At 31.2% G+C, this 25,099-nt stretch overlaps 3 protein-coding genes and 1 long non-coding RNA gene across 5 annotated transcripts; 3 read left to right on the plus strand and 1 right to left on the minus strand.

The window, feature by feature from the left end:
• Positions 1-393: 393 nt before the first annotated feature.
• LOC110672250 (uncharacterized) lies at positions 394-6,914 on the plus strand. The gene is made up of 8 exons (XM_021834975.2): positions 394-831; positions 907-1,047; positions 1,174-1,401; positions 3,395-3,602; positions 4,977-5,113; positions 5,726-5,806; positions 6,292-6,358; positions 6,440-6,914. Exons 1-8 carry the CDS (start codon positions 515-517, stop codon positions 6,737-6,739), a joined length of 1,479 nt encoding a protein of 492 aa, XP_021690667.2. The 5' UTR covers positions 394-514; the 3' UTR covers positions 6,740-6,914.
• A 1,664-nt stretch (positions 6,915-8,578) lies between these two features.
• Positions 8,579-9,490, minus strand: LOC110672251 (signal peptidase complex-like protein DTM1). Of its 2 annotated transcripts, none has more exons than XM_058137828.1 (3): positions 9,099-9,490; positions 8,882-8,982; positions 8,579-8,671 (listed from the first exon to the last, which is right to left on the minus strand). In XM_058137828.1, the coding sequence occupies exons 1-2, from the start codon at positions 9,335-9,337 to the stop codon at positions 8,895-8,897; spliced, it is 327 nt and encodes a 108-aa protein (XP_057993811.1). In that variant the 5' UTR covers positions 9,338-9,490; the 3' UTR covers positions 8,579-8,671; positions 8,882-8,894. The 2 variants fall into 2 exon arrangements, with proteins under 2 accessions (XP_057993811.1, XP_021690669.1); XM_021834977.2 differs by having other exon boundaries at positions 8,579-8,783; positions 9,099-9,488.
• Positions 9,491-11,410: 1,920 nt separating this feature from the next.
• On the plus strand, positions 11,411-16,603 carry LOC131174799 (uncharacterized). The gene is made up of 4 exons (XR_009145018.1): positions 11,411-11,494; positions 14,651-14,742; positions 15,349-15,428; positions 16,312-16,603. It is a non-coding gene; the product is annotated as an uncharacterized LOC131174799 (long non-coding RNA).
• A 2,429-nt stretch (positions 16,604-19,032) lies between these two features.
• LOC110672256 (transcription factor MYB93) lies at positions 19,033-20,452 on the plus strand. The gene is made up of 3 exons (XM_021834985.2): positions 19,033-19,273; positions 19,395-19,524; positions 19,618-20,452. The coding sequence occupies exons 1-3, from the start codon at positions 19,141-19,143 to the stop codon at positions 20,345-20,347; spliced, it is 993 nt and encodes a 330-aa protein (XP_021690677.2). The 5' UTR covers positions 19,033-19,140; the 3' UTR covers positions 20,348-20,452.
• Positions 20,453-25,099: the final 4,647 nt, after the last annotated feature.

A 25,099-nucleotide genomic window follows, 5' to 3' on the forward strand; every position in this document is an offset into this window, starting at 1 on the left:
GCTTGTCAATACGCGTGCAACAGATAAATCAATAATTTATCTAACCAGAGATTTATTAATTGCAAAAATAAAATAATAAGGATCAAATAAGTTATACTAAGAATTGGAGATATCACTAAAATTAAAATTAAGTTTACTTTTATATAATAATAGAATAGAATGAGTGTAATAATTTTTGAATTTATATAAAATTAAATAATTAATATAATAATAAATATATAAATATTTATTTTTTTTAAAAAAAATATTTAATTTAACAATTATTAAACTTAATATTAATATCAATTTAACAATTGTCAAACGCTTGTCAGCGGTCCAAATTCTAAAGGATACAGGCGACGCCAGATAAACTACCTTCGCACGTGTTACTGTTATACTCGCAGTTCGATAAACGCTAAGCCCCACTGTTTCCAGCATTTTACTAAAAAGGAATAATTTCCCACCAAGTTTTCTCTAAGCCACGATTCATCCTTGTCCTCTACACTTGGCATCTTCTTCGGCAATCCTACTGTCCATGTCGTTGCCTCCTGGCGACGGATCCGCCACCTGTTCATCATGCTTTTCCGGTCAGAATGGTCGCTTCCATGGCGATGATGACAGATCCTGTGCTGATCCTCGCTGTATGCAATGCATGAGATCGGATCCTTCTTCATGCTCTTCTTCTTCTTTGTTGGGGTTTGATTCGATTCCATTAAAGGACTCGGAGAAGCTGTGGAGAGTTATTATCGCTTCGGCTAAAGGATTCTCAATTGGTGCCGGCCTTAAAGGAGGTCTCTCTCTGTTTTCAATTCTCGCTAGGCTGCGTCGCACCAGATTATCCTCTTCCTCGAGGTTGTCTCTCATGTTAGTTATCTTATCTGTGACCTCCCTTTTTTAGTTTTCTTAAATTTGGTTTTTATATTCTAGGAAAGTTGAGGTGTTTTCGAATAGTGAAGCTATTGCATTAGCTCTTAAAGAAACTTTAAGATACGGTCTGTTCCTTGGGACCTTTGCTGGTACATTTGTTTCTGTGGATGAAATGATTGCTTCTTTGGGAGGCCACCGTAGGTAAGCAATTAATATTTTTTTGTACTCTTCAATTTCTCAATTTCCACTTCTTAAAAGTGTTGGTTGTTTAGAAATGATACCAATTTTGTTAGTTCTGATGGTGAAACGCATCAATTGTAATTTTAGGACTGCCAAATGGAGAGCTTTATTAGCTGGATTGATTGCTGGGCCCTCTATGCTTCTCACGGGACCAAACACGCAGCATACAAGCTTGGCCATATACATACTTATGCGTGCTGCTGTGTTGGCGTCACGATGTGGGGTTAAGAGCAAACGGGTCGGGAAATATTGTAAACCTCTTACTTGGAAGCATGGAGACATATTCCTCATGTGTCTTTCTTCCTCTCAAATTTTGTATGTACCTCTCTTTTCTGAAATCTTATTAATTTTTTTCTATAAAATTGCTGGTATAATTATATTGTTTCTCTAGCCATTCAACCACGCTAAAGAAGTATGTGTGTGTAACTATGCTTGAATGAAAATTTATTGGGCTTCCATCATTTTGTTGGTCATCACCCAACAAGTAAAATGCTGATTGTATTTTACCAAAGCTGCAATATGATAGCTAATCATGCAGGGCAGTTGCAGCCTTGATCTGTACTGATTACTGTGTATGATTACCTAGTATGGACTTAAACAAGCCGAGCTGAGGTTTAGAGAGTTCAGACAGGTTAGATTTTGATTGAGCTCAAGCTCAAGTTCAGATTTGAAGCTCGAGCTTAGCTTGTTTGGATTTTATAAGACTCAAGAGCGGCTCAAGCTCAACTCGCAATTAGTTAGTTTATCAAGCTCGTGAACTCGAGCTTTATTCATTAAACTTAATTAGCCAAATTACTAAAAAATTTATAACTTTTATTAATTATTATTTAAAAGTCATTTAATGATAGGCCCAATAAATCATAATAATTAAATTAATAACTATATTGATAGCATTAATTGAATTATAATGACCATAAATTATATATATTTTATATATTTGTATATTTTAATCATACTTTTGATTTTATAATTATATTATTCATAATTTAATTATCTTATGATTAGTAATGTGCAAAGCAGTAATAAGTTTAAACTCTGCTTGTTTATTAAATAAGCCTAAAAATTAAGATTAAGCTCAGCTCATTAAGCAAATGAACCAATCCAAGCTTTGATCAAACTGAGCTACATTTACACCCCTGTTACTTAGCTAAAATCTGTCACTACCATTATCTGATTGTACCCTGGGAACTTGCATGCGGGTTAATAATAGTCATATAAAAGTTTTCTAGAAATCTGTAGGTTACATGTCAAATTGATTATAAACTTAATAAACATGCAATGCAAGTGGTTTAAAAAGCCGCCTTGTTGGGGATTCACTATTTTCGTTAGACTTCAGTTGAGTCAAATAAGAAGTTAAGAACTTAATTTGTATTAATAGTCCTTAAGTGTTTCAGCATAAAGGCATAAATTTCAAAAATGTCATACCCCTAGTGGTTTAACCAGGTCATTCATCAAAACCTTATATAAGCTGTTGCAGTGGCAGGGACAGTGTTACCTAAAACGTTGCCCCTTCCCCTCTCTCTGAACAGCGTTCCAGAACAGATGTTCCAAAACATGGTACTTTTGCATACCAAAACGTAAAAATGGCTGAACCAAATTTGATCTCTTTGACACACTGACTCTATTTAAATAGGAAGTTAGCTAGTGATTTATGATATATAGTTACCTTAAAACTCCATATCTTTATCCATAAAGTTTATTTAAATAGAACAGTTTTCCTTTTATTTAAAGTTTTCCTATTTAAGTTGCACATTATTACTTAAATTTTAAAATTCAAATTACATTTTAAGTGGCTAAAATTTCTAAATATTAAACATTCAATAAATTTATTTATCTTTGCTCCAAAAACGCCACTATCAAAGCTAACAAATCTATTGTAAAGACAAAAGTTTTGCAGCCTATTACTTAACTAATATGTATATATATTAACAATCCAAATCAGTATAATCAACTGTAATGAACCCAAGTAGCGTTCCAATTAAACCTACCCCCTATGTATTCCGTACCTAGGACTGTATCTTGTATTTGTACCCGTACCCATACCCGTACTGTCCTGCAAACCAATGCGAACTACGAATTGGGTAACATTGGGCAGAGAAAGAAAAGTGAAAAGGAAAACTATATGAACACACGCGCACACACACACACACACTTGCTCACACAACTATATTTTACCATGACTCACTTCCAAGAGTTTCTTTTGACTTGATTGTTTATGTTGTATAGCATGATGCCTGAGTCTGGACTTCATATCATCTGCATAAGGAACATCCTGAATCAAATTTAAGTAGAAACATGTATTTTCCAGGTCAGCTTACATATTGAAGCAAGAGAGTTTGCCCCCCTCATATAAGTCCTTTCTCAATAAACATGGTGGGAAGGATCCTGTTATCTTGCAAGGAGTGAAGGAAATAGCAAGCGGCTTGCCTTTTACGGATTTGGATTCAATTGAGAAATATTACAGCTCTACAGGTGTTAACATTAAACTAGATCCAGAAATGAAAATCCCTTGCTCGGTATGGTTTCTATTTTTTATATGTTTTGTTTGAGAAAGTGTTACTATACATTCCTGTTTTAAGGCATGTTATTCCTTTTGTGTTATTTTTCTCTATCTTTTTATGAAAGATGTTCCCTATTTCATAGAAATATTTTAGCTACACTTTTGGAAAACTGCATTTCATTTTCTGAAGCTATTCGTTGTATATGTGCATATTGATATATTCTGTTTCTTTACGTGTGCTGAGTGATCCAATTAATTTTCAGTGGTTGCTCAAGTGAATCATTGAGGTTTCTGATGCATAGTGATGGGATAGAATTAGTGGATCTTCATGATATTGTATTGTGCCTTTTATGAGTGTGGACATTAAGGTTAAGTTATATATATATATATATATATATATATATATATATATAACCAAATCCTTGAGGTTTAACAAAACTCACTCACACATTTGTCGTTCTTGAGAAGACCACTTTTGCTATTACAGTCAGTTACAGAGTCGGGAGATAATGTTGGGAATTTGTTGGGAATTTGTTAGTTAGATGATATCTGTAGACTTGTTGGATATAAGAGACGATAGTTAACCGTGTAAAAGATATCTTGATTCATTTTGCTAAATAATATATTCTGGTTCTTGATCTTTTGCTGTGTTCTTTCTTTTTTCCATTCTAAAACATAACAGGAAAGCCACATATGATAGATGACCCTTCTCCTATGCTTGAAAAATGGGGAGATTCAAAAAGTAGAGGCACCTAAAAATAGGCTTACTTCTATTTTTATATGGACTAAGAAAATGTAGTTAATTTAGTTAAAACAATTTTATTTAGTTTTTCCCAATAAATCCTCCACTCATATTACTAAATTAAAAATTAAACAACTCATGTCACTAAATTATTCTTAGAACTAATAGATTTTACTTTTTCAATGCATATTAAATAAGGGTATATGAGTAAGTTAATACATACTACTATTTCGAAAAGGAAAGTGGCCTATAATTTAGGATAGATAAAAAAAAGGAAAGTAAAGCCTATCTTCGTGGATGGATGAAGTACATGATATGCAATTCATTCCTCAATTTTTTAAAAATGTTTTCCTTTTTGTTTGTTACGTTAGCTTCCTAGTTATTAGATATTTGGACGTTAATTAGGGTCTTGTTATCACTTTTTAAGGTTGCATATATCATCAGGGCAATATATTGGGGTGCAAAAACTGTAATGGAGTTTAATGCTTAAAGATTTACCTTTGGGTGTTTTCAGACATCCTGATGCTGATAAATTTTTGAATATCTAGCTTAGGTGATGAAAAACTTGCTCATATTGTATTGCTCAAATTTTGTTTCAGGCAATGTTGTACATCCGAGAATTGTACTTAAACTTGAAATTTTTTGCAGATCATACATGGAAATCAGTCATGTAGTGGACATGTTATGTCTTTTCTCATTCAAGCGTACAAAAGAGCACTCCCTGTATATCTCCCTGTATACTTGATTCCTGCATTGATAGTTCATCGTCAAGGCCTCTTGAAAAGGTATTGGATTAACAAACTAGACTGTGTAATTCTATTGCTACACTATTGTTTGGTTGAAATTGCTTATGAATTCTTTAATCATTCATTTGATTGGTTTTCAGATTTCAATTTAGTGAAATAAGAAAATGTTGTGGTAAGGAACTAAGGATGTTCTAATTTGACTATATGTTATGCTGGTGTTGACTTGTTTGCAAGAAGGTAATCAAGTGCTCAAGTATGCTTCAGAATAGATAACTGAACCTGAAGTTTATAAAATTTTCAGCATGCTTTTATTAACACTGTCAGTTTTAGCATGTATAAAGAGGCTGTATCTGGCTGGGTTGGCAAAATCATTTCTTACCTTGCACATTTTTCAGCCCTTTATTTTATGCTCTTTTCGTGCTCTGGTTGCTTCGCTCTGGTCAGCATACCAGGAATTTGATTGGAATGAGTCATCTTTGTCCTATTATTTTCTCTGTTTTATACCACCTGCCTAAGTCATGATTGGATCTTCTATTGAAATGAAACGAATATTGGGAATTTTTTTTTCAAGGAGTTATTGTTCCATATCTCACCACTCATGGAAGGTCCTACTATAATTCTCTGATGTATTTTTATTTGGTCTTTGTGCAGTCCTAACAGCATACTGGGGAAGGGTCTTATTGGTACTGCAAGATCAAGCTTGTTCCTATCCACATATTGCTCATCTGCCTGGTCGGTGCTCATTCCTTTAGTATACTACTTTTTGCCGAGAAACCATAGATGTTTTTTCTTTTTAAAAGGTCCATTCATCATATTTTTCCCAGTTCTTGATGATGTTTCCCTTTTTGACTAGGAGAATTTTTGCGCATCAGGTTATTTATGTTCTGTGTGCAATTGTTAAGGTGCATTAACATCACACATGCACTGACTTGATGCACATAGAAGCGACTATTGAAATCACTCTGATGCATATTTATCGTGATTATGAACAAGGCTGTGTGAATTCTATTCTGGCAGTTTATATCCTATTTGACTAGAACAGGTGGACATGAATGAGCAAATTGTTTGCAGCTTTTTTTTTTTTCCCTATTTTAAAGGCATGATGAAAGCTGAGAAATGAGAATTCTCATATTAAATTTAAAGGGAATTATTCAATTTCTTCACAAATTTCATGTCCAATGACTTACATAACTAAAATTCCTTTTGATGGTCGTCAGGATGTGGACGTGCGTGCTCTTTAGAATCTTCAGGAGATGTAACATTCCAATGTTGGCAATTGGGACGGTATAGGAACTTCAACTATTCATGTAAGTAGAGAGAAATATAAATGATTATGTTTTGAAATACCACTTGTGTCTTGCTCAGTTTCCCACTGGTCTAGCCCTGGCAATAGAGAAGAAAAGCAGGCGGATTGAGATATCACTCTACTGCCTTGCACGAGCAATTGAAAGCTTCTTTACATGTATGGCCGATGTTGGATATTTGCCGCAGTCAAAGAATCTGAAGAGAGCTGATGTGTTGATCTTCAGTGTCTCAACAGCTATAATCATGCACTGCTACGCACGGGAAAGGGAAGTGTTCCGGTCCAAGTACCTTAATGTCCTTGATTGGGTGTTCGGTGTACCTCCTCTCCCTGGTGAAATGCCAAGACGCAAAGATAGTTGAAAGCAAATACATTGGCTTTTTGACTTCATCGGAGGCTTAAATTTTTTAATTTAACTTTTCCCAAAATAATTAGGGTAATTTATTGTATAGTTGATGATTTTTACTATTATTAATACTTTAAATTGTTATATTTAAAAAAAAATAATTTAATCTTTATAAATTTTTTTTACAACAATTCAGTCGCTCTATCCTCCATGCGATTTAAACGGAATATTCTATTATTCAAAACTCTTTATCTTAATCCAATGAGACAAAATATTATAATTTCTAAATTATCCTTCACCTTGTTGTTCTCTTACTCGTTTTTGTCCCTTTCTCTCTTCATTTCTCTCTTTTTTTCTGTTTCTCCTCTCATCTCTCTCTCTCTCTCTTCATTTCTCTATTTCTCTCATGGTACCCTCTCTCCCCCTCTTTCTCAATTTGATTCTATTCTCCTCTCTCTAGTTATGCTCTACAACCCTTTTGTTTTAATTCATCATTTAATTTCACAAAATGTAATTTAATATCTTTTAATTAACTAAATTAGAATAAAATGAAGCTACTTCTTGTATTTAAAACCCTTTTAAAACTTTAGGGAAGATGACCTAGGAAAGTGGCATTGTGAGTGTGGGAAGATTTAAGGATAAGGCTAGCGTCAGTGCTCTATTGCATGAGGACTCTTTGAAAAGTTTTCAGCCACATCTGCTTAATCCATAAAGTGGGTAACCCTTAGCAAACCCTAATTGCCATCAAATTGATAAAATCTCTATTCTAGTTTTTTTTTTTTTTTTTTTTTTTCAATAAGGTAAAAAAAATTTAAGATATTAAAAGGTAATTTTATTAATTTTCCTCTCACATTTTTTCAAATTGAAGAGAAAATAATTTATGAATCTACCTATTATTTTTTACTTTTATTTTCTTTTTTTATTCTGTAATTTCTCTTTTCCAAACATAATAAGGAAAATACTTTTTATTTTACTTTCTAATGTTTTTTCCCTCTATATTTTTCATCAATCTAAACATATTTTCTACCAATCCAAACATAGTGTTATCACCCTTAATAACCTTAGGTATGATGGTATTTTAGATTGCGAATAAATTTAGGAATTTTTTGTTACATAGAAAAGCATATAATTTTTCTTAGTTGAGATTGTCTAAAACTATAACTTTATTCTTATGTGTTAATATAAAATTAAAAAAAGGGTTAATTTTTAATTCAAATTTATATTTAAAAATTTTAAAATTTTAATTATAATTATTAAGTTAAATTTGAGTATACCCATTCGAATTTCAGTAAAAAATTAAATGCTTCAAATTATGAAATTGAGATTGGCATTATATTAACTCTGGATTCAATTACATCCACAAACGATATTCACATTTGTACTGGATTGGTTGGCCAAAATAAATGCGCAGGAGAAGCAGAGGTAGCTTTCAAACTTTATGATGGTTTACGACCTCCCACTTGAAAGCTATTATAAGGCCCCCGGCGACCCCAGGATGGGTAAAGTGGCTGTGATGGAGGAAGTGTTGAAACTGTCGGCAATGTTTTATTGTTGAGCTTAAGGTAAGGATAGGGATGATAACGAGTAAAATAGCCGTGAAAGTAACTTCGTTCGAAATTGAATCGGATTAGTATTCATAATAACTGAACTTATTACAAATCTGATTAAAATTTAGCACTTCAAACATTGAGATTATTCTCACTTTTAAATTGTTTATCTAACACATTATCTCTGATGTTTTCTCCTAAAAAATAAAATTTTCTATTAAACTTGGTTATATTTTTTCAACCATATAATATCTTTGCTATTATCTCAAATTTGTCGAGCGACTGTTAGTTGCATGCATTGGAGATAATTTAAAAAACTAGAAAATGTTTCAGAGGGAACCTGTGAAGTTTCAAGTTCATTTTCAGTGAGGCATGCAGCTGCTTTGTTTTGATGAGCATGTCTACAATTTAAATCAACAAATCCCATTTCCGAAATGAGAAAAACAACTAGTTGCACACTGATATGATGAATCAGAAACATTTGACCATAATTTTATTTTGCATTTTACATATCTGCAAGCATAGGAATAGCCAATATCATTAACAATATATCAAATTTAAATCCGAAAAGCACAGTTGCAAAGATCACCACAAGGAAGCATTGTGAGTACCTAAATGGAGAGATTAATTTGATATGTACATCCACCACTTATAAAAAGCATACCCATAAACAGTGGTGTAAACAACCAATCTGAGGGGAGAAATCCTATTCCTGCACACAGAGATTAAAATTTAAAATTTCAGCACAAATGTCTGCGATTATCTGCAAAAATAGCTTAACCAAAAGCAGCAAAAGAAAAGAAAAAAAAAAAATGCAGCAAAACAAACCTGAGCCCAGATCTTTGAGCAAAAGCGGCCTTCTCTTCTTCGCTAATAGGGGAGCACCACCGCGAGAAATCTCTATCAAAAAAATCCCAGTCAGGCAATAACACCCCAGCAATCCCAAGCACACCCACTATGTAAGTTACCATTACTTTCTTCAAAGAGTGTGTCCATATCCCTATCACCACCATAACTGCAGCCAACCAGACCAGAGAGGCTCTCAAAGCTGCATCATTGTTGGCCATGTATGGGTATTATAGGGATCAAGAAAAGATAATTATTATATTATCACTAGAATATCAGTGGCTTGTGGCTATGTGATAGATTCGAGTTATGGGGTTTATGGGAAGACGATAAAGTAGTTGAGGTGCTGTAAATGCAACCCCTATTATTGCTTTATTTTTGCTCACAGTGCAAGTGGCTGAGTTAAGTTTATCTGGTTAAGAAAGATGTGTTTTTCTTAATTATTAAAATTTTTCTTTCTTCCAACAAAATTTTTCTTAAATTATAACCCTTTATATAACACCAAAATTTTCTTTCATCATATGTCAGTTTATACCTACCCTCCTTTGCTATAATATGCCGGGCGGCCTTATTTTTTTGGGTTACGTCAACTCGGGAAATTCAACTTTCTAGCAAGTTAACATACTTAATTTATTTTATTTGGTTCTAATTTTAACTCAACTTATTAAGGAAATATAGGAAACAATTTCTTTCAATTTAAGGAAAGTTACTTTCGAGAAAATTTACTTCTCAAAAAGTTCATTTTTTAGAAAGTAGATAATTTAAATCAAATAATGACACATGAAAATTATTTCTTGAGAATTATAGTTTGAATATATTTAATTGGTATGTTAAAATCTCATGAAGTCAAATTATATTAATGGAAAGTTATAATAAAAATGATATAAATGTCTTTACTTCAAATAAAAATATAATATTTAAAAAATATATTAAAATAATAAATATTATAATTTATACTAAAAAATTTAGAATTACTTGAATTGAGATAAAAAAAACTTGTAAGTTACTTGAATTAAACTAAGGAACTTACTTTCTCAATATAAAAGAAGTGAGTTCCTTGGAAGCTAGATAATATAACAACCAAACAAATTTCGAGTTCCCTAATCAAGTTATCCCAATCAAATAAGGCCTAGGTTTTTTATATAAAATTTATTAATATAATTTTTTTAATTACTTTCTATCCATGGTATTTTAAAAATTTAAATTTATTGATAGTATTTTCTCATATAATTATTTAGTGATATAAATAATCAAATTAATAATTTAAAAAAATATTAATAGTACCTACTATAAAATGAATTTTATATGAAAACAAGTTTAATAATTATTATATTAAATATTTATATTAAAATTTATGCAAAATCAATGTATTAATAATTAATATAAATATGTAAGTATAAAAATTTAATTTAATAATGATTAAAAATTTAATTTAATAATGATTAAAGGAAGCTTATTTTCTTTAAATGAAACTTATAATTATTTCATCCTAAAAACTTTTATTGATTCGTGCTTAAAAGCTACATTTTTTTCTCTTCAGCTCTTACAGAGAGTTAAACCCTTTTGCATTTGAAATTATATGGTTTCAATTTCGATTTGAGGTACACTAAGAAATTAAAATAGAATTAAAATTTTGCTACAGTTTTAATTTAATTTTTTATTATTTCGATTTCAGTTTGATATGGTTCTCAATTTTTTGATTCCGATAAGATTCAATTCTTAGCTTTTAAAATAATTTTATATAATTATTTTTATAAAAATTCATTCTTGAATTATTAAATTTGAAATAATTATTAATATATAATATATCTTTTCAATTATTTTTAAATTATATAATCATATATATAATTTAAGATTAAGTATATTACATAATATGATGTATAAATATATCATATAATATATATTTTAGTTGTTTATTAATTAAGTAATATTTAATTATAAGATATAAATATAATTATCAACTAAATATATAAAAAATATCATAGTATATTTTAATTAAGAATTATAAGGTCTAATGATAATTTTATATATATATATATATATATATATATATATATATATATATATATAAATTTTGAATGTATAGAATACATTTAAAAAATATATATATATATATATATATATATATTTAATTTTTAATTTAATTTCAATTTCATAATTAATAATGAATCACAATCAAAATTAAAAATGAATTAAAATATCAAAATAAATACGGTTTGAGACTCTAGGACGGTGCACTGCCCCAACTTAAAACGACAAAAATAAGGCGTTAAAAGATAAATTCGGAAATAAGGCTTCTGCCTTCAGCTTTGGACCTTCAGCCCCATGTTACAGCTGCCTTTGAAGCTTCATTAATGCTAAACCCAAATGCAGGCAAGGTACGCCAATCTTTTTATTTCTTCTCTAAACCGGATATCTTCTTATGTGCATCAAACATTACATTTACGCTTTAGAATTCATGTGATGCTCGATCATTTTCTGTGGATTGGTTTAAAATCGTCAGAATTCTGAGATACTCTCACAAATGCAAGGAAAATCACTAGATAAGTATGTGTTTGCTAATTTGTCAACGAAATATTAGGCCCTTATTTTACCATTTGCTGAATAGCTTGTCTAAATTAAACTGTTTTACCTGTATGATTGGATCAACGTACGGTAACCTTATGTAGCAGTGTATTTTTCAGTTGATGTGAGGAAATCATAGTTCTATAGCCATGTTTGATTTCTTGAATGTACTTGAAATTTTATTTTTTTGGTGGACATCGGAATCATGGCTTGTTTTGGGGAAATGGTTTCCAAATGGTGCAAATGCAATAGCCTTTCACTATACATTCATGCCAATGTGGTATACTATTGTTGTTCTTTGGATGCTATATACCTCAACTTCGAGCTTTTATTCACACCTTCTCAGTTTCATGGTAATGAAATGTTAACAAGGATGGATTCAGTTTTCACTGTTAGATTATGAAAGACTAATAGAGGTGGAAACAAAACGATGTGACCAATTGCTTTTAACTTTCTTCTTTACTGTTGTGTCCCCTTGTCAATACATTTGGAAATCAAATTTGCAATTTGATGCCAAGACATGATTCTGTCATGTATAGCCTTTTCCCAGTTGAGCACAGTATGGGGAGTAAGCCTAGTTCTTGGATTGTCTATGTCCAAATCCATCTTCAGAGTCTGGCCTTAAACTTAAACCCTGCTCCTTTATATGTGACTCAAACAAGGCCCAAAATAGCTAATGCTGTTACATTTAAACTTGATAGCCTTAACAGGGAACAAATTAAAATGTCATGCTGTAGCCTGTAGCATTGCTTTATATAAGTTTATAAGCTGCGGCGTAATAGTTTTTTTATTGATATAATTCAAAAATTAAAATAAAAATTGCAACTGAAAATATTTCTAATCTTGTTTTATAATAATTCAAAATATTATATTTTATGCAATTTTAAAGACTAATACTATTTATTAATAATTTAAAAAATACTTATTAAAAGGTATTAAGCCCACATTGAATTCCCTGTGGTGCGATCTTATCCTTCTTTTATCACTAGTTGGAAAAATTAACAAAGAAAAAATCAAAGCAGCAAACCTATATAGTCCCATTGTCCAGCTATTGAATTGATAGTCAACTATTTTTATTTCCTATTATTGAATGTTTATTTTTAAGGACTTCTGTGATTGCTAATGCTATCTATAACGGATATGTATTAGGATTTTTCTTGTTTAGATTCGATCCATTATGGACTTAAAATACAATATGTATGATGGGATCTACTTATTAAATACATAAAACATACATATTTGTTTCTTGGGTACATGATGGATGAGTCTAGGAAAAAATTTCCCCATGCATTATGGCTCCCAAATATTATAATTATCTGTTTATATTATATTTATTGCAACTCATAAGAGTATAATGATCTAGCAGATCTACCGCCTTGAAAAACAAGTTTAAACATAGCCTCTATGGTGGTTTACAAGTGCACCCTTCATCATGATTAAAACAGAAGTTTTCTTTGTTTGGGAAGTTTAAAAAATGGAGCTACCATTAAGGATGTAAATTCAGAAACATTTAATTTGAAAAAAAAAAGTTTATCTGTCAGGGTAGAAGTCAAATGATAGAATTTCATTTTGGAAATTGTCAACTGAAACTGGAAAAGTTTTTGTGCCTGAAATTGTTCATGAGAACTATCAACATCAATTCCAGCTGGTTTGGTCATTCTTGAACTTTCAATTTGCAACTAATGTTAACAGCAATTAAAAAGGGAAATTTAATACAGAGTTTTTAGATCTTTATATGCATTTTCTTTATGATTTTGTTTGTCACACATCCATCAGTGTGTGTAATAATAGCTGTCTTGCAAATTTCTCATTTAACTAGAATGGTGATTTTTATCCTTAAAAAAAAGAATCTTGACTTTCAACTTTTGTTGGTTGACATTGAGAGGAGTTGTACTTGGGGTGAGACTTCTTTACTTAGGATGGATAGGTTGGCCTTTAAATGTTGTTAATGGTGTATTATTTTACACTGGAACTTGGATTTATGTGATCAATTTGATATAGTCTAATCATTTCTGCCATTTGCATCTTCATATTATTTCTCTGGAAATGTCAACCGACTCTAGTTCAGTACTTGCTTATTATGTGGATCCACACACAATAATAAAGCCAATATTAAGCATGAACATCATGGATATAGTTATTCTGAAGATATTATTTGTTTGCAATTAAGATCATAGGATCCATAATTTTGGTGTGATATGAATATAATTAACAGAATCCTGAATTTTTTTTTCCCTTTTTAAATAGGGAGATTTAGGGTAGTGAGAACTCAAACCTGACACCTCCTAAGTGAGCCAAACTAGGTTAGGTTGAATCCTGAAAGTTTTATAACATATCAAAACTTGCAACTTATTTTGTTAATTTAACAATATATAACAAATGTGGTATAAAATTTAAATTTGAAATGATAGAATGGCATATAAGGAGTAAGTTCAGTATGGATTTCAGAAAACTATCGATGTATTTAAAACTTGTTAACTCAAAGTGCCCATTCAAATTGTGTACAGTACGGGAAATTTCAAAAAGCTATTTACAATAAACACGTTCGAGTTCTGGAAACAGCCTCTTTGGGAAAGGCTGTGTAGGATAGATGACACTTATAAACCGGGGAGCTTCATCCACAATGGATGCCCTTTTTTTTTCTTTTTTTTTTTTTAATTTATGGTAATTTTGCTTTGTACTTATCACATTTGTTCAAATATCGAGAACCCAGTGTGATTGGGGCTAATGTAATCACACGCGTGCACAAACACTCGTGTGTATATGCGTACACAAGTCCAAAATGCAAATATATCTTCTTAATGCAACATTCATTTCAGATTACAGAAATTTATTATACTTCTATATGTGATGTTTGGGGAATGACCTTTGACCACTTACCTAAGATAAATTGATTAGGTGAAAGAAAATGCTACTGTAGCAAAATAACCTTCTGAGTTAATCTGTTTTGTTATTTATATTGCATGCAGATGGGCAGAACAAGAGAATCAGGGTTTTTATTTTTATTTTTTCCCCATAACATGCCATTCATTGTGTATCATGTTGGCATCATGTTGAAGAGGTAATAAATGTTGAATTTGACTACAGATATATAATGTATACTAAACCATTTTTTAATATATTTGTTCTAAATTTTTTATTGACTCTCTCTTGTTAGTTGTTCATGTGATTTTATTGCTATCTAGTTGGGGCAAACGTAGGAAACTGAAGATACATTGAAGAAAGAGCTAAATATATCATATGTACAAAGAACAAGTAATATACTAATTAATATGCTATCACATTAACTAACTGCTAACTATTCTTTAACTAGCTAATTAAATAAAATAAAATCAGTGCTCTCATTAGCTTCCAAAATCATATGCATAAGCTCCAAGAAAAGCAGAAAAATATTAGGAGACAAGGGATCGCCTTGCCTAATTCCCCAGGAAAGATGAAAGAAATTTGACATGTCACCATTCCCGAGAACACTCAGCATAACTTTCTGATGTAGATCATAATGAGTCTCACAAACCTCTCAGGATTCAGGAATCCCTGCTTTTTGGAGAGTTTAATGAAGTCCCACCTTAACCTGGCACATGCCTTTTTGAGGTCTACTTTAAGGGGGAAAATAATCTCAATATGAATTAATTTTATTTAATACTGATTTGTTCCTTTCTGGATTCAGTAATGAGGATATAATTATGGACTCAGGCAAGTTGGATGAACAAGTATTCAATCTCTGAGGATGCAGCCATCTTCAAACAGGTATAAATAAACAAATATTTGCAGAAATTAGCTACTATCAGTTTCTTCTCCCTACTGTTTCAGATACTTGCATTTGGTGTCTTTCCAATACGAGAATGTGGGACTGCTGTCTGTTTAACTATCAGTATCACATTAATGATTCACGCGTGGACAGAAAAAACCCACACACACACACATACACATATCAATTAGTTGCAGCAAGGTCCTGCCTATCTGATGAAAATTGGGTATTTTGATTAGAAAGAATTGAATCTGGTTAGTTTCTTGGGCAAAATTAAAGTCAACCAACTTTTCTTGCAATTGCTTTAAGCTTTTATAGTCCTGATTAGGTGACCCACGAGAACTGCTTTACGCAAGTTACTCGAGGAACAGGTAATAACGGTCCCCACTTTTATTTTCTCTTTAAGTGAGAGTGTGAGACAAGCATAACCTAGAGGCTATTGTCACCTTCCCTAGCAAATTGTTTAATCCTGAATACAGGATTACTGTTTGTTGCTAACTTTAAGTATAGAAAATTTTTAGTGTAGTGTTTTCTTTTCTAAATGTCATTTGTATGGATTTAGGGGTGGTATAAGATCTCACGGGTAACTGTCTTCAACTAAATTCTGTCATGCTGCTATCCTCTGTTAGTTGGTATATTTTCTATTTAATTTTTTTTTTTTATTTTGCTCTCATTTAGACCACAAGGGAAAAAGTTATCTCAGCATGCCACAATGAAGTAGCATACTATGAAATTGCTACTCTACTATTATCCAAAAGTTAAGGCCATAATTTTTTTCAAAACAAATGAAATGAAATTTTGGAGCTATAAATTTGACAAAACAAGCAAAAAAAAAAAGGGTAAACATGCAAACTAATGTGAGAAAATAATCCCCTGACACAGGCTTGAGATCTCTTCTGTGAGATATGTGCATGGAGACAGAAAGACGCTTACGTGGCCACCGAGGACAATGAAGTAGACGGCTTGAGAAGTATGGCATTTCAGGTATTGGTTAGAAACCCATTTAAGCAAGCAAAATCAGTTGTTTAGCCGACTCTTGAATTTGAGAACAAAAGGGTAGATCATCTGACATCACAAATATTCATGGTCCACCGACAAGAAACCTTGTTTGAAGGATCAAACCCTTGTGTTTCTTTGTATTTATGATCCGTTTGGTAACTAATGTGAGGTGGGAAAATGGGATTTTGTAGTTTCTAATAAGTTAATTAGAAGTGAAGAGAATATTTATTTAGCAAGGAAATGGTCTCATTCTAGCTGGTGGAAATTGATGTTGATACTGAATTAATAAGTTGACAAATAAAATAATGGTTTTAGATTTGAATAGCTTGATAGGGAAGCATAATTCTTCAACATACATAGGAACCATAGTTTAAGCCAATCACCAAAGTAGGTTCAGTTGGCCGCCATTAATTAATTGGCTAAATTGTGATATTTTCAAGCTTAATTAAAAATAAAGAGCAGTTATATGTACCTGTAACTTCTTTTCATATTGTGTAATTTAATTAAAATTTAATTTGATGTATAGATTCCATTTAAATATGAGAAAATGGTTGCATCACATTCAATCATTTTTAATAAAATAATGTCACATTTACTTGAAGGGAAAATATATGAATTTAAATGCTTTTGAATAATTGAAAGGGAAGAAATTAGCCCAATAATTAAATCTAATGAGAATTATTATATATGAATTTAATTAGGATTTATATAATTGCTTTGTATATAAACGAATAAACAAAATGGATTCATGCCATGACAGTGATCAATTGTGGCTTGTGCCACAGGATAACCACTTGCGTTCAGCACAGTAGAAAATAAGAAGACTCCGATACAAAGAAAAAATACGAGTAAAACAAGCAAAGCATGTGTAGAATGTCTTTGTGGGTTATAAAAAGATGGAATTGGTGTAGATTTGGGGAGTTTGCTGCACCTACTTTCCCTCCTTAACTGCACTACCTTCTTGGTCAAATAGGTCACATTCACATCTTTCAGTTGAGACAAATAGTCTATTTCCCAGTCCTACACACAATGTTAATTTATTATTATATTTAAGGTGCTCTTGCTTTGATCTACTGTGGTGGTGAACATGTGCTCCATCATATTTCTTAATGTCAATGAGAAATTATTATATATGTGTACAATATATATATATATATATATATATATATATATATATATATATATATTCATCGAATATATTCAATAAGCGTTGCATATATGGGGAAATTGTTGATTGCACTAAATATTGTTGGATATATAAGTATTACTCCAACATCATTGTACGTATATGTTAAGAGTATGTTTCAGAAATAAATAATCCATAACCTGTAGATTCCTTGTTAGGTTTTGAAGGAGGAATAGGATTTTCATTCTATATAATATGCCTACCAGATCTAAATAATGTCTCCCTCTGAAGCCATGCAAACAGTGACAGAAAGATCCTCTCTTGCGTGCATGGAATGCGCGTTCCTTTGACCAATTGTGACCTTCCACGTTTCATATAATCTGATTCCCAATTTTAGCCCTCATTAGTTGGAGATTTTACATCAAAGTTAAGATTATTATTATTATTGTTTACAATTAACTAATACTTAAATTTGACATCTTATAATTTTAAAGATAAATTATATTTTTTAAATATTCAAAATAGTGGTGTTTTATTAAAAATTAAAATTCTAATAATTCATAGTTTTAAAAAAAATTAATAATATTTAAAAATTGAATTAATAATTATGTGTGTCTGCCTTTATTGACAATTTCATTTCATTTCAAAATTTTTTTAAATATTAATAGATGATTAAGTGATTAAATTAATGTTACGCTTATTTTGATTAAGGCTCCGTTTGTTTCACGGAAAATAATTTATATATGAAAAATATTTTTAAAAAAAATATTTTTTTAAAAAATATTTTATTTTATTTGATTATAATATTAAATTAATTATATATATTTATTTCGTATATATATAAGTGTGTTCACAATTTAATAAGATTATCAAAATTTAAAAAATGAAAAATGACTTTCTCTTTTGAAAAAAGGAAGTTATTTTTCTCAAAAATAATTTAACTTTCTCTTCGATCAGGAAAATATTTTTCGTTAATCAATTTTCTTAAGTGCTCTAAACACCAAAAAATATAAAAAATATTTTTCAAGAAAATATTTTCTGTGAAACAAACGGAGCCTAATTTAAAAAACAAAAAATAAAATCACATTATTTACATATTTAAAACCTTGATTTTATGAATTAAACACATTTAAATGCTTGTAAAACTTAGCTTGCTCTAATAGCTGAAAGCATCTAGCAATTTCAAGATTGACTATCAACTCCTTTAATCTTTATCCCTACTTAAAACAACACATCTAAATAATTAATATCCTAAATTGAGTATATTTTGATTTAGCCTGATTTGAGATGAATGTGAGAATGCTAAATTTTTCCGGATTTTTTACGAATAAAACTGATATTATATGTCTGGATTTTGAGGGAGATAGATATGTGATGTCACAAATTCGGGGCAGATGGGGGAGATCTGTCCACAATCCTTATAGTCAACCGAAACAAACATACATCTTCTTTTTTCCTTTTATTTGAATGATAAATAAACTTAAGTCCGTGTATAAATAGGAAAGGAAGAGTTCTGCTGGGAGCTAGCAGAGGGAAGCAAAACAAATTGAGAGCAAACTTAGTGATATAGAGGAAATTAAGCAAAGATGGGGAGGTCTCCTTCTTGTGATGAGAATGGCCTGAAAAAAGGACCCTGGATCCCTGAAGAAGATCAAAAACTTGTTGACTACATCCAAAAACATGGACATGGAAGTTGGCGAGCTCTCCCAAAGCTTGCAGGTTTCAAATTATAAGACACCTCTCTCTCTCTCTCTCTCTCTCTCTCTCTCTCTCTCTCTCTCTCTCTCTCTCTCTCATTTGGAGTTTGTGTTCATTAATTTCTTGGTTGCTTTGATTGCAGGTCTTAACAGATGTGGCAAGAGCTGTAGGTTAAGGTGGACAAATTACCTGAGGCCTGATATCAAGAGAGGGAAATTTTCTCAAGAAGAAGAGCAAACAATTCTAAATCTCCACTCTGTTCTTGGAAACAAGTATTATTTCCACTCTTTTTTTTTTTTTTTGGCATCAACATCAACTGTTTTGATTGTCACAGTAATTTAACATTTATTTTTCCTGAATTACAGATGGTCAGCTATTGCCAGTCACCTCCCAGGCCGTACAGATAACGAGATCAAGAATTTTTGGAACACCCATTTGAAGAAGAAGCTGATACAGATGGGTATTGATCCAATGACACACCTACCAAGAACTGACCTATTTGCCAGCTTGCCTCATCTTATTGCCTTATTGAACCTAAAAGACCTAGTGGACCATCATTCATTAGACGAACATGCCATGAGATTACAGGCAGAAGCTGTCCATTTAACTAAGCTTCAATATTTACAGTGTCTTCTCCAATCAGCAACTTCAATGACCTCGAACTCTTATAGCCAAAATGACATTACGGACATGGATATTCTAAATTTGTTGAATGAAATTCCAGCTATCAAAGAAACCCCATTACTAAATTCATCACAGCTGGAGAATCCAGCCTTTGGACTTGCTACCTCTCAACCGCTCCACTATTCAAATCTATTGCCTCAATTGTCTGACCCTCAAGTCCCTTTCAACTATCAACCCTCTTTGAATAGTGAGATGGGTCAAGCAGCAACCTCAGCTACCATGGTCAGCCAAGGAAATAATAATAACCCATCTGATTCTTCGTGGGTTCTTCCATCTCCTACTCCTTCCATTCCTCCAACTGTAACAGAGACTTCAATAAGCAATCTGGGTGATGCTAGCAGCACCACTTCTAGCTATGGTGGTTGGTCTGAATTCTTTCTTGACGATTCTATTATGCAGGAGATTTCCTAGTTACTAACTAATATCTAAGAGATTTGGAGTTATATCTTCTCGTGTTTGATTTGTTGATCCTTTCAATAACCATAGAATTTCTATATATACATTTACATACACAAATATACACGTGTAAGCACATATATATATACTTAACAGGCATGCACGCATGTGCATGTGTGTGCATTTGTGTTTATACACAAGATGACACACATATATACATATCATTGTACACACACACATAAATATATGTATAGATCATCATGGAACTAGCTTGAAATTTTTGTTCCATTCAATACAAGGAGTGTTGTGTTTCCAACATAATTTAGCAATCGATTAATTTGGAATAAGAAGCTTCTTTGCTTTTGTTATCTGGTCGAAACTGTGTCGTTTTTATTTGCTTTCTCATTTGTAGTTAATTTATTATCCGAATTTTAGAGAAGATTAAGGTGGTTAGTAGGAAATGTTGGATTCTTTCAGGATTAGACACAATAAATTAAAATTATGATACCCCAACTGGCGCAGGCAATTGATGATCAAGGACTTGAAAATAGAAGAAAACTTCAGCTTTATATCAATTAATAACAAAATAGGGGTGTGGCCAATGATTTACATGCTTGAGATGATGCCAAGTTATGCAGAACATTACTAGTTATTTTTTATATCAAATTCGAAAAGAAAAAAAAAACCTTTTTATTTTTATTGTACACTTTTATTATCATAAAAAATAAAATCAATTTCTACTAAAATTTAAATTCTTCATCTAAATTTAATAATGATTTAGATATTATACAAATAATACACATATTATTATTATTATTATTATTATTATTATTATTATTATTATTATTATTATTATTATTATTATTATGCACTCAAATATATGAGAAAATTAATGATTTAAATTTATAAACATTTCAATTATAAACGTGATCAAAGATATCTATATATATATTTACTGATAATCTCTATAAGAGAGAGGGGGAGAAAAGAAAGGCTGATCGACTCTTTCAATCACATTGCCATATGGTTTCAACTATATATATCAAGTGAAAATGATCCTATATAGGCTAGCCAGTAATAGATTTGATGTCATGTCCATATATAATTTTGCAGACTGAAGCCAGTTATACATAAAAATGAAAGGATTTTTGCATTCCATTTCGCTTAAATATTTGGATTTGATTTGGAAAATAAGGGAAAAAAAAAGATAATTTAAAATCATGCTATTAACTTGAAAAAGAGATAATGGACCGACTATAATAACTTTGAGATTGATCATGTATATAATCAATTGAGAAAATATTGTGTATTTCTACAGTACATACTCCCTTTATATAAAATCATGAGTATCATTTCCTAAAAACATAAGAAAGGTGAAAATTTATATAGCACTAAAAATTACATAATTAATCTAAGAAATATATATATATATATATACACACGCGATAGTAAGCTTGCCAAAAACTCCCTTAATTAATTGTGAATATTGTTGATAAAATTATATCTTTGAAGAATAAAAAAAAAAAAAAAAGATGGCAAACGACTATAATCAAATGAAAATAGGTGAGGAATAATCCATGTCCGTACTATCTAGAGGTATAAAATAAGAGGGGAAATTTCATTAGTTTCCAGATTAGTGAACTCCTTGCCGAGTAGTTAGTAGTTACAGCCTTGCCTTGATATTCCTTTTTCCATTAAGCGATTGACTGTCACACCTTCAAATTAAACCATACAATAATTTTCCCTTTTAAAATCAAGTAAAAAATCTGCAAAATGTCAATGGCCCAGTGGACTTTTATTTACTTATTTCTTTTTGAGCAAGAATAAATTTTACATATATATATATATATATATATATATATATATATATATATATATATATATATATATATATATATATATATATACCAAGTGTTTGACAAAAATCGAGTTGTTCATGGTTTTCGAACAACCATATATTGACAAACACAAAATGGTATTTGGCTTAGGTTTCTTCTCTTCTCTTCTTTCCCTTGTTAATATTAGATTGTGAAATTTTCTTTACTATATATATTATTATTATTAGGATGCATTGATTAAATATATATATATATATATATATATATATATATATATATATATATATATATATTTTACTTCCCAGGTATTAGCTACACTCTTGGACCATTTCAAAGCAGGTGATTATTTTAAATTTTAAGGATCATTAAATAATATTTTTGTTATGTCAGAAGACACCCCTTCATCAATTATTAGAAAATTTTAAAATGCAATCACAACTTTGTTTAACAATTGATTGATTATGGCGTTTTCATTGTAATCGTTGCAACAACAAGCTCATGAACATGTACCAAAGCCCATTTGCATAGATCAGGATTTTAATTTTTTTTTTCTGCCTAACTTAATTATTAACAGTTTTATTTTATACTTAAACTCAGCCGATGAGTTTAATTTAATATCATGACGTCTCGAATTTAAAACTCAATAAGAATCAATTGTTAAAAAAAAAAAATCAACTCAATGCTTTGCTTAATTTTTTAATCGAACTTTGTAAATTGTAGCGCAATACAGATTTTATTCAAGAACTTATGAAGAAGGTCACTCTCATGGGCCCAGTGTGAGAGATACAACCACTATCATGACAAAAAAAAAAAAAAGAAGAAAGGCCCATACTAATGAATTATGATAGCAAAACTTTAACAGGCAGGTTGTCTACTTTGGCGTAGCAACCAGATTGGCCCACAATTTCAGCCAGAAAATCTAAAATAATCATCTATAATCATAAAAAATATATATATATATATATTTACCACCAACAAGTGGTCAGATCATTGCTTGGAGAATTGATCCAGGCAAATTTTATCTACAAAGTCAGACCAATTGTTTCCTCTTCCCTAGCATTTGGATATAAATATTTCAACCATTTAACAAAAAATTGTAGAATTTGCTTTTTTCTGAATATAGTTGAAAGCAAAAGAATCATTTTCGAGGGAGAGACGTGAAGTCGCAGAACAAGCACAATAGTTATCGAGAATGTTATAATAAGCACGTAAATCTAAGGCATACACATAAATTATACAATCACACAGTATTAAAAAAAGAAAAAGAATAATATAGGATTTAACGTGGTTCAACTGTAAGGTCTACGTTCACGGGCAAGATAAGAGAAAAAGTTTCACTGTGATGAAAAGAGCAAGATACAATCTATCAGAACTCTCAAAGCCTAACCCTAGTATGTTTTCCGAATATCTCATAACTCTACTGCAAATGGTAGAATATTATAACATTTATACTTGTTCATACCGCGGGAGAGTTGCCCTTATCCTAATCGGGTCGCAGCGCGAAACTTTCGAGTCTTGTTATAATTCGGGTCCATGAAAAAACACATCTCAAAATTCAAAGCCACAAAAATAACAATTCTTCCCCTTGGCTTGAATTTCCTCTATCATCAACAAAATAACCACAAACACACTCTGTCTTGCCATGTGCTCTCACAAGGTGATGAGAATCAAGCTACATCTACGCCAAAGGAATTCATCCAAGGTCCCATTACTAGAGCTAGAGCTAAATCACTTCAGAATTTAATTTGTGAAATCTTAAGGAGCAAGGATTATAAGCTGGAATGGAATGAAGAAAATTATAAAGGATTAAATTTGGTGAAAATTAAGCTTGAAAGTGACCAGGTGTCATGTGGAGCATTAGGTTACATGGAATAACCTGTGGACATGCATGCACCAGATCCAACCCATGTACATGCATCTGTTGGCACCTTTTTAAAAGAATATTCCTTGCTGTTATAACCACATCTCTTTTGGACTTAAATGCCCTTATTTGCTGCTGTATTAAATTTACTTTTTGTTAGGAGTTTTTAGTCTTTTGATTGATTAATTTTTGTTTGGACTTAAAGCTCCTTACAACTATTATTAAAGTAGGGATATTTTTGTCTTTAGCTTTGGAGCCAAGAGACTATAAATACAAGTGTAATGAAAGAGTGGAAGACACACTTTGAATATTAATGAAAGATTATTTCTGCTCCTTTAGTGAGTAAATTGGTTGTTGCCTTTGTTCTTGTGAAGCTTATTAACTTGCTGAGATTTCTATCTTGCAAGGTTTAATGTGCATAATATTCTTGGTTTATTCATTCCCCATATGAATTAGGTCAAGAATCCCATTTCTGATATTTTCTTTGAATTACACAACAATCTGATTGTGCTGGTTCAAAGAATCAAATTCATACATCTTGATTTGGTGCTTTCCATATTGTTCCTTTAATTCTTGAATGTGAGTTTTCAAGTTATCAATTACTTGAAGGTTCACATCAGTTTTGGTATCAGAGCCAAGGGACGTCCAAACAAGTTAGATTCTCGGTTTCCTTCTTATTCTTTGTGCCTACTTTGTGTTTGTTACCTTTTTCATATTTGCTGTTTGGCTCTAGTTCCATATTTGCTTCTACTTCTTCATTTTGCACCTGGTTCTTTCTTGCTAAACCTTGTTTTGCTTCTTATTGTGTTTCTGTTATTCACATTTTTATTCATTGTATGCTTGACCGAAATTGGCTCTTGGGGTTTAGTATGATTTGTTTATTTAAAAATTTGTTTTGTTGAGTTTGTCTTAGGGTTTTGGGTTAATCAAGTTAAACCCATTATTCTAGCTATCTATTTTGCTTCCTTCATTTTGATATCAAGCATGAGAGCTTATTTGGGTCATTGAGTTCGGCTTACCTATTTGGCCTGAAACTGTACCAGCATTATTTGGGTGTGTTTAAGACGT

Source organism: Hevea brasiliensis, chromosome 16 (assembly GCF_030052815.1).
Source record: "Hevea brasiliensis isolate MT/VB/25A 57/8 chromosome 16, ASM3005281v1, whole genome shotgun sequence".
In the NCBI taxonomy this organism is placed as follows: Eukaryota; Viridiplantae; Streptophyta; class Magnoliopsida; order Malpighiales; family Euphorbiaceae; genus Hevea; species Hevea brasiliensis.